Raw genomic sequence first — 10653 nt, forward strand, 5'->3', positions numbered from 1 at the left:
TGCTAAGTAAAGACGGTGTACAATTGACTCTTGACCGATCAGCTTGGTGTCAAATGGACAGTGATTTTGTTCGCTTGTACATCGAGGCGCTCGTGCAAGCATAAAGAAGGTTTGCTGATTCTTGTAATAAAACGGCTTTTATTTTCTGTAGGACGAAGACGTAGCATTCTTGAGGAAAGAGGTAAGTGGGAAAAAAATCGGTTTTCCTTTTGTTGCATTTGTAACTTGGTGCATGTCCCTTGTTCTTTCTAGCTTGACAGTGTTTAATTTTTTTTCACAGAACGAAAAGAAAGAGAGAGAACTTCTTACTAAGGCAAGTCAAATTTTCTCACCCCTGCTATAGACCGAATGCCTAAATGGCGGCCAAAAAAATATTCTTTTGTTTATGTGCTAATTAGCCTCACTAGCCTCGTTTGTATGGACAAAATACAAAAGAAATGTTGCTTGAGAGCGAGGCTAGTGAGTCTCATTAGCAAATAAACAAAAGAATACATTTTTGGCCGCCATTTATGCATTCGGTCAATTTATATTCTTGGATTTCACATGACGTCACGGCCGCCATGTTGGTGTCCCCGAACAATGAAATGGCGGCCATGTTGGTGTCCCGATCCAATCCTCCGGGAATTGAAAGCTATTATTATGCTAACGTCTTCTTTTGTTTTCGTTGAAAAACATGGCTGTTGATCGCGTAAGTGAAACCCAAGAATAGAGTGTCTTTACAACTGGCCGTTTACGTTTTACGTTTTCATTCATGCGTGCTTATGCAATAAATAGAGAATGTTAGCATCGACAACGAGTGTGACTTCGAGTACGATTTCTGGGATTTCCATTACTGCGCATCAGTACTGCGCAGTCCGTCGTACTCATATCGTCCCGGAAATTTGGTCTGCGACGACTTTACATCGAAAAGTCGTAGCGGGAAGTACGAATTTGTCGAAAGGAAATTGCGGTTGCTTTCCACCGTTTACTGTGAAGGCCCTCTACCAGAAAAAGTGGAAACACCAGCAACTCATTCAAAACTGGCGCCGAAAGGTGAACTTCATCCCATAATAGTATTTTCTGCAGACTGGAAACCGTATTATACGCTTACCAAAATACGTAGAGCATTACTTCGAGAACGAGTACAAATTGTACTTGTTCTCGTACTCAATCAATCAATCAACTTTATTTAAAACACAGTAAATGGCTCAACAAGCTGGTTTTCAGACATGCCGTGTAAGAATTACAAGATATAAATGTTAAAACAACTAATAAACTAGGTATAACTTAACGCTAGAAATTACATTTACATTTACATGTACATGTTCCAGAACTCGGCAAAGTCCCTTTTTGGCTTATGGCTGTTTCTGCTTAGGTGGCCTCATACACCGTAAGCCTTTTTAGAGACATCACGCCAAGCCGGCCACTTCTGCTGGTGAGAACAGGACAGCCACATTATTTAATGTCAAGTCACATTATTTAATGTCAAGGAAATTTAAACAATAGTAATAATTAGTAAAAATCGTTATTTACTATATAATAATACGAAACAAGCCATGTAACAATGTGCCCTAGCAATGTAAAATGTGTCCTAGGATATCGCACGTTTACCGCTTGCAAGATCGTTTATCTCACGTATTTGATTTGACAGCTGGTTCCAAGCCATTGCACCTCGATAAGAGAAAGAACGTTTAAGAAAATTCGTTTTAGGTAGCGGTAATTGGAGGTCATAGTTCGAACCCCTCAAGTTATAATTGTGAACTTCAGAGGTTCTATGAAAATGCTCCTGAAGATACGTCGGACAATTATTATTGAGTACTTTAAATATCGTAATTAATAAGTGCCTTTTCTCTCTTTCTTCTAAGTTAGACCACTCTAAAGAAGTTAGTACTGTTGATGATCGAATAGAGTAATCAGCGCTAGTAATAATCCGTGCTGCTCTATTTTGTACTGACTTAATTTGTCAGCACGTGTTTTGGAGCAGTCACTCCATACAACATCACAATAATCAAAGTAAGGTTGTACTCGCACTTGCTGTGTCGATGCTAACTGTTGAAGGTGAGCAGAGGTGGAAAAACGTGGCAGTTTAATCGCAAATTTATTGTAAGCAATCACTTTTTAAATTACCTGACTTTTCAAAGGGAATTCGTTTGCCAAGCTTTATTTCCCCAATCTTGACATTATTTTATAAATACTGGGATTTAAAGCTAAATCTGTTGTTTTATGGGAGAACCTTATTTGCATAATTTCTTACCATTTTGGTATGAAGAGGCTCGGTTTATCCCAGTTATTCCTCTATAGCCCACTCCGGAAAATACCTTAATGCTCTTTCAGTTTCGCTCCAAATTTTGCATAAGCATTGTTTCCAATTTCTCTTGGGACTTACAATGGTCCCCAAGAGAAAACAAAAACAATGCTTATGCAAACCTTGGGGAGGGGGGGGGGGGGGGTGAGGAACAAAGAGTACTATGGTATATTCCGAAGTGGGCTATTTAGCTTTAAACGAACGTGAAGCGTTCGACCCTCCCACTTCCCTGCAGCGATGACCATCGCATTGCCATGGCTCCCACTCCTTTCCCCTGCGGGCTCGCCTCTTTCCATGGCAACTTGTTACCAATTTTAACCGTAACCAGTTAAGAATGAAGTTGTTGAAGGTTCTCATCAGGAAACTTTCTCGCCTGTCTTGGTTGAGACACAATACATGTAACTCCTGGCAATAGTCATTACCAGACCTCTCCAACGGGTGGAGTCATAGCCGAACAGTTTTTAAAAGCCCGCGAAAACAACAACGCACGCAACCCATCGTTTTCAACCATTTCAACTAAGCGCAGGGCTGGTTGAAGAAAGGATTAACCCTACCGACCACGAGATCAAACGGTTTTTTCTGAGTAGAGCACGAAACCGACCGACCGACGTACCTTACCAAACGAAAGCAGTTGATAGCTATGCTTGTAGTCACGTAGTTATCCGTAAAAATAGATTTAACATGCTCCCTTTGCCTTATTGCAGATTGGGGAACTGAATAAAAAGAATTATGAGGTACGTTAGAGGTTGTCAGACGATTGTAATCGCATTTTTTCCTCTCCCTGATGCACATCTATAGAAAGATGTCCGAACGTCAGTCTGATCCTGTTTATTGTAAAATGTATGAAAAAGAACCGTGATACAACGAAACTTCAATATAACGAACAAAATATCTCAATAAATAAATACAGTAAATAAATTAAATAAATTAATAAAAAAACTAAATACACAGGTTGCACTCTACCAGATCATTACCTTTCCGTCTGATAAGCTTAATATATATAGCCTATAGGCCGTTTCCATTCGTGACTGTCAGTAAATGTAACTTTTGTTTTATAGATTGAGCAGTGGAAGTCTGAAGCTAACAGCTCGGAACGGGAAAGACAAAGATTGGAGACAGCTTTCACGGATCTACAGGTTAATTGGAAATATATTAATAACAAAAAAATGCTTGAAGTCGGGAAACCAATTAATGTTACTTTTAATTGGCCAATCTCGAGGCACGCAGCCGAAGCGTAGGAAAAAGGCGAGTTAGCCAGTCACTTTTCTTTTGCTTTTAGCTGTCATCCGTTACGTGACGTCACGGGCCACCATGTTGGTAGTCCTTGAGAAACAGACGGTCGTGTCCAAAACTAATACTCTGAGGATAAGACTGTTTGTGTTTCGGTTAAAAAAAGAAAAGGAAAGAAGAACAGTGCCGCCGGTCACTTCGCTAGACACAAAAATTGAAGCTTGGGAACAATGAGGGACACGTATTTGTAACTTAGGGTGCCGCGTTCGATTGACCCTATTCCAGAATAAGAATACTTGGAGTGATGATTTAAAACGGTGTGTCTGGCGTTTTCAAGCAACAAGGATAATTAAAATAGCCTTTTTTTTTTTCAGGTGTTTGACATTTTAATGTGAATCTCCGAAAAAACGAAGGATTTCTAACGTCTATTCCATGTATTTCTATGCCGAAATACGGTCAATCGAACGCACCCTTAAGGACCTCTCCCACGAGGTCCTCACAGGTGGAATAACCTACATGTGCTTTTCTCGCTTTGGGAGGAAACCCAGAAAACCAGTTTAAAAAACCCTTGCAGCAGGGTCGAGAAGCAGTGCAAGTGGGAACGACCAAGATATGAACTTTGTTCATGTTGGTGGGAAGCGAGCGCTTTCGCCACGGCCCTATCCCTTCCCCTCGCGAGCTAGCCTACGTGTAGCCGTACCCTCCCCTCCTCTCGTTTTTTTTCCTTCGGGGGGAGGGTACGGCTACACGTAGGCTACTCGCGAGCCTGCAAGACGGGGAACTTCCCGAGGTTGGTCACTTATCCAGGTGGTAATCCCGTCCAAGAGGACTGAACATCAGTGACTAGATGGGAACCCGTGTTTTCTTGTGGTTCATGTCGTGTGACCTGTTCTACGATAATTGACTGAGAATGTTGCAAAAACCAAGCGTGATAACACAAAACCAACGGAATCGGTTCTCAAATGAAAAACGTTATGTGACTTTGGACTCCTTTGGACTTTGCAATCCTTTAGAACCAAATGAAGAATCTTCGAGGAGCTGAGCTCAAGTTGGCTGAATTGCAATCAAAGTACAGTGGAATGGAAAAGCAGAACTTCGAGCTTAGTGAAAAGGTAACACGACTTGGCAAGCAATTGTTGAGTGTTTGAAATTGCATGCTTTTGCGGTCAGGATAACCGGCAGCATATACATACAGTAAATATATCCATCACGGCTTTTTCGAAATCCTATAGCTATTACTCAAAGATATTTTCTCCTGAAGTCCAAAGACTCACACAGGAGCTTTGCCACCCATTCTTGATCCTTGCATAATTCGTTTTTACAATAGATTTAGTAATTCTCCAAATTGATAATAGCGGAAATAAGGGGGGAAAACCTAACCTAATTTACCAGTGATATAAAAACATTAGATCACAACATTACTATCACGCTCCATTTTGTAATTCGCATTTTACATTAAAGCTGATTAGAGACTGGTGGTTGTGCTGGTACTGAGAGAGCTCGATCTATTTGCAGCGCAATAAAAAAATGAGCGTTGTCACCATAGTTAATTGAGGGGAATGGTGTGGAAGCTCGGCAAACATCAAAGGAGCAAACAAAGATGCCAAGATTTAGGTTGGGAAGTCCACGACCGTGCACAATCTTTTGTTTTACGCTCATACACTATGCATGAATTACGTAACCAACACGTTTTTATTGGTTAGTTCCTCAGTACGGAGTAAACAACTATTGTGTTTTGTGCAGGGTCAAGGCCAAAAAAGAGAACAAAAACCTACAACAAAGAAATTTGTCGGGTTTCATAACTATTCCCCTCTATTAACTATGGTTGTACGATAGCAGTTCGGCATAAAGGAAGCCCCTTTGTGTAACGTTGTAATTGTGCACGTCTGATCTCGAGTTGAGTTATTACCCTTGGTATGAAGAGTATCTTTTGGTCCGGAATGAACGTTTGGAGTGATGTAAAATCTAAAATCCACCGAAATTAGCTGCTATGTGAAAATGCTAGTAGGGTAATTGTACGTTCTTTCTGTTATACACTCGAGGTATGTTAACAGGTGGTCTTTTTGTCAGGTTAAAAAGTTGCAGAAAACAGAGAGAGAATTCCAGAGACTGGAGAATAACATTGAACGCTTACAGGTACGAGTGAAACAAACTTATTAAATACTCCGAAAGTAATAGTACCACAAATAACTTCTGTTTTAAGAAGCTGCTTACAATACTGGTTTTAAGAGATGATATTTTTCAATGGAACATGACTCGGGGATGCCACGAAGAAGCTACGAAGAAATCCGAGTGCTCCTCGGCAGGAGTCGAACCTGCGACCTTCCGATTACAAGTCCGGATGCTCAACCACTGAGCTATAGTTGACTCATGGTAGCCAGGCCATTAACCTAAGTTCAGGCTGCTATTGTCCCGTTATCCTGATAGGACTGAAATTGCCCAAACGTTGCATTATCGCTATTGAAATGAAAGACTGTGATGAAATTGTTAATCCCGGCTGTTTGTTTAATTTCGTACGTGACTTCGCGGTGGCATTTCGCTTGTTGAACATGTAAAACCGTGACAACAGCTGTCGTAAATTAGGTTGTAGTAGCTTTTATTTCCTCCAGACATGGTATACCACAATTGAAGTGTAGACAACCACGGTAACTCCTTGCCATACTGTTCAACGTGCAATACAGGGTTATAAATTGTGAAGTAAATAATTATGTAAAGCGGGGATTTTAGTTTACAGTCCTGTAAAAGAGGACAAGATAGTTAAACCATTCGCAGATGTCATTACAAAGGCAGAACTTTTTCCTCAGTTATTTACGGACGTTTAAGTGTTGGTTCGACATAAGTTGAACCCACGGTAGTTCGATACTTAACCAACGTACTGAATCGGTCGACGTTGAAGCTTCACTTCTTTCCAGTTTAATCACCGGCGAATACAATACATGCTTAATTGACCACTCCCAATAGTGGCTTTTCAGGGCCCATGAAACACAATCAACGAAACAATAGAGCACAACAACAACAGCAAATATTTTTTTTATGCTAATAAGCCCTTCTAGCCTCGAACGACGAGCAAATTTCAAATGAATTTTTTTTCAAAATGGGGACCTTAGGTCTAATTAACTTAAATACCAAAGAATGTAAAGTTGGTCGCCATTTCTGAATGTGGTCTGTAGCCAGTAACTTATTTACAACTGGTCTAGTGTAGAGAATCAAGTAAAGTTTATGTAACTTGAGCTTTTGTGTTTAATTTTCCAACCCCTGAAATATCTTTGTTGGCTTTAAAGGCACAGGTTCGAGAAATGGACATAGTAGAACAAGATCGAGACCAATTGGTGGAAAAAATAAAGATCATTGAAAATCAGCGGGATGATTTGTTGAGAAAAGGAAAGGTGGTCGAGTCCGAGAGAAATAATTTCCTTCGAAACAACAAGCTAATGGAGATGCAGAAAGACGACCTAGACAGCAGATGCAACATGTTACAAAAGACAAATGTGACCTTGAATTCTAGGGTGAGTATTGTTAGGAACTCCTTTTCTGACCAGGAATACTTGCAAATTGACTGTCCCAAAGGAAGTAAATGCTAACCTAGGCTCATTTTGGGCGAGAGAATCTTACTGCTAGTGCAGTTTGTCAGGCCACGGAAAGTGCTCTTAATTAATGTCGGCGTTGAATATCTTACCTTTTGACAGTCATTCTTTGGGGGTGTGGGGATGGCGCAATGGTGAGAGCACTCGCCTCCCAGCAATGTGGCCATTCGGCGTCATATGTCGGTTGCGTTTCTTGGTTCTCCACTCTGCACCGAGAGGTTTTTCTCCGGGTCTGGTTTTCCCCTCGTAAAAAAACCAACTTTTGATTTGTGTCAATTGTTGATTTCAGTTTATGGAGTGTTTTCACGAGACGTCACGGCGGCCATCTTGGTGTTCCTAAATGCAACAAAAAAAAAGCCATGTTGGTGTACCCAACTAATCCCCCGGGAATTGAACTCTATTATCATGCAAACATTTTATTTTGTTTCGGTGGAAAAACAAGGTTACTGGTCACGTGAGTGAAAACACTCTATAGTGTCCCCAATTAGTGCTCCAGCGCTAGAGGACTAGACACTTAAATAAAGTTACTTTCCTTTACTTTTTAATTAATTCCAAATTCAAAAATGCCACCTCTGCAAAAAGGCCCCCACTCAGGGTCATCAGTCTACTCTGACGACAGCTCAAGGGAACAAAATTTTCGTACAACAGAAACAGTGGAATATTACAGCAAGACGGTAGAGTTGTGTTGAGTGACATAAGTATAGGCCTTAATCACACCGCAGCCATGTTGAGTTCCGAAAAGTTTTGTTTTTGCCCACCGAAACTCATTCCCAAACATTTCAACTCTAGCCTCGGGTTACGAAATCTATTGTCTATGCCCATATGTTCGCCGCACGAACGAGGCCCATTACTAGCGGCGTGCATGGGTTTTGACTTGGTTCAAAAATAGACATTTTTCTGACGCTGATGGGGACTAGGCCAATTTGAGTAAATCATACTCTTTGGCTCTTTGGTAATGGACTCTTGACGAAATTAGAAGAGAATACTAACGTATAACCTTTGATCTGGATTTTATGTTTAGCTGGCCGAACTTGAACGCGAAACCAAGGAAGCTCAAACGAAGATGCACGATAGTCAACATGAACGAAACTTCCTCCAAGTGCAGCTCGACAAAATAGAAGAAGAAAAGAACGAGATTCAGAAAAGACTTGCGATCACCACACAGGAACGAAACTCTTTGGAAAACCAGGTCGCCGAACTGCAGGACCTCAACAGGTATGGGTGGGTTAGTGTAGAGTGCTGTGCAATCAACTTGTTTTACTGGCCGAGACTACACCGATTTTTGCCGCAGAAATTATGCGATCAATCAATCAAAAGCCATAATCGATATTTTGGGTCAGTCGCGCGTGCTTTCCTCGCGTGGCGCTTGTCAACGTATTTTCTTCGAGTTTCTACCTCAAGAGCCATCCGCAGCCACATTTTTAGAGTGAGGGTTTTCGCAATCCTTTGGAGCACTTTTCGACAGAAATCCGCAAGACTACTACAACATTTTATTTGAAAAAGATATCAAAATGGAAAAAGGCGTGGACGTTTCGAACATTTTGTAAAAACCCTGCTTTCTTGGAATTTTTTTCCAGGGACCACGTCAAATTGGAGGATGGCTACCACACTCTGAGAATTAAGGTAGGCCTGTCGCTTTTTGAAGTTATTCTTGTGTTAGCTTTTTATCTAGAACTGCTAGATTCGAATCATCAATGCGCTGAGAGGAAAAACAAACAGTGGTTGAGAAGAGAGTCGTTCGAGTGTCGAAAGTAGTTCTATGATTACTAGTCACGTGATTACTATTTCTGCATTACCACACGTCGTGATTGGCTTACTCATGTAAAAAGAAAAAGAAAAGAAAGCTGAATAAAGTGTGATTAGGACATTAACGTTTATGCCACCCTTTTTCAAGTTTCAAGTTTCAAGCTCACCTTTTCGCTTTGTTGTAAATATACTCTCCTAGAGAAAAGAACTAAATGGCGATTAAGCTCAAGAGTGAAAGAGAAACCAATTGGAATTTTCATTTGTGGTTCCGCGCACCAACTATTGAATAGAATTTAGAGCTTAAAGGCAATGGAAAAGCTATAATGGACATTTTTTCGTATTAGATGTAAATAAAATAAAAAAAAAGCAACGGCAATCCCAACTAAATCGTCGTTTCAAACATAAATTTGTGCTATCGTTAGTCTGTTGCGATAATTCCGCCTTTCGCACATTGTGCCATGGTAGCGGAAGATCCTTCGACATGGCTGATACGAAATGAAGATAGAAAAGTGAAGTTCCTTCGATCTGTGCTGATATTCTCTACAAAACCTTGAATTTGGTGATGTCACGTTTTGTTTTAGCGGTGCTAGTACATACAGCACAGAAATGTACTAGAATGTGGCGACCATGCCCAATCAGTGACATTGTTTTTGCTCTTAAGACGTTTTTTTCTGTTCCGTTCTCGTAGCAGTTGCCGCTGACGTTGCTTCAACTCACTAATGTCCTTTTCTGAAGGACGAGCTACAAGTTGTAGCTGAACTTTTTTGTTTTAATTTCACTGTTTTCGATCTCTTTGTAGCTAGCGGAAAGAACGCGAGAAAAGGATGAAGCTGAGCTGCAGATACCAACTCTGAAGGTACCTGTCAGGTTTCCACCATAACCCGCGATCTAAGGTCCCTTTTATCTTGACCTTCTTAACAAGATCGGGAAGATAGGAAAGACAAGGAAGAGTGCATTGTCCCAAATATTTGGGAAGGAAATTTTGTATGTGGATTAGTAACTATGCTGAAATGTACAATTGCTGATGGACGAACAAAAGGAGCTAATGAGAGATCTTTTGTTTTCGTCCACCAACATGGCGGCGATGACGTAAAAACCACCTATTCACATGTGAAGAGGCAGTGTTTTCCACTTTGGTTTAGTATTAATTTTTTTACGCTCGTGTTACCCAATGCGACGGATTCATTGTCGTCGTCTTTAGCGTAATCACATGACAAATCTCTGAATCGATAATTGTCTGCCTCTAAAGAAACAAAACACGATGTTCTTAAAACTTCGCAACATAGTTGATTTTTGTTTTTTTCCAGCCTACAAGAGCCACAACCAAAATCGGTACCGTTGCGTTGTGTCCCTTTCTTTGGTTTGCAGTTGTGCACTGTCAGAGTCACGTGACCAAGCGAAAACCATAACTAATACACCTTATTCCAAAATGGCCGCTGTTTTAGTATTCTTTTGTTTGATTGCAAATTGGCCCTTTTGGCCTCGTTCAAGGTTAAGGACGGTGCCTTCTAATTCAAAGGTATTTTTGCCCCGGTTTATGATTGTGCAGGAAATGTAGATCTTAACAAGTGTTATTGAAATCCAAAAAGAAAATTGGGGGTAACCACGCATTTTTCAAAGATAATTGATGAATAATATTTGTAACAAGCTTTAAAGTACAAAGCAATGTATGGCGTTCTTTCTGAAATTGAAACTTGGTTACCCCCTGTTTTCTTCTTGGATACCAAGAGTACTTACAAAGATCTACTTTCTCCGGATAGTTTTAAACCGCGGAAAAAATCACTGTATTGGTAAGCATCACTAATAGGA

At 40.6% G+C, this 10653-nt stretch overlaps 1 protein-coding gene across 1 annotated transcript in view; it reads left to right on the forward strand.

Moving 5' to 3' along the window:
• LOC138005191 (golgin subfamily B member 1-like) overlaps positions 1 to 10653 on the forward strand; it is a 114962-nt gene that overhangs the window by 84296 nt on the left and 20013 nt on the right. Inside the window, exons 65-74 of the mRNA XM_068851454.1 lie at positions 152 to 181; positions 281 to 313; positions 2989 to 3018; positions 3343 to 3420; positions 4528 to 4626; positions 5585 to 5650; positions 6796 to 7020; positions 8120 to 8313; positions 8676 to 8721; positions 9644 to 9700. Of these exons, the coding sequence (XP_068707555.1) occupies positions 152 to 181; positions 281 to 313; positions 2989 to 3018; positions 3343 to 3420; positions 4528 to 4626; positions 5585 to 5650; positions 6796 to 7020; positions 8120 to 8313; positions 8676 to 8721; positions 9644 to 9700 (858 nt within the window). The remainder of the gene's footprint in view (positions 1 to 151; positions 182 to 280; positions 314 to 2988; positions 3019 to 3342; positions 3421 to 4527; positions 4627 to 5584; positions 5651 to 6795; positions 7021 to 8119; positions 8314 to 8675; positions 8722 to 9643; positions 9701 to 10653) is intronic.

Source organism: Montipora foliosa, chromosome 6 (genome assembly GCF_036669935.1).
Source record: "Montipora foliosa isolate CH-2021 chromosome 6, ASM3666993v2, whole genome shotgun sequence".
In the NCBI taxonomy this organism is placed as follows: Eukaryota; Metazoa; Cnidaria; class Anthozoa; order Scleractinia; family Acroporidae; genus Montipora; species Montipora foliosa.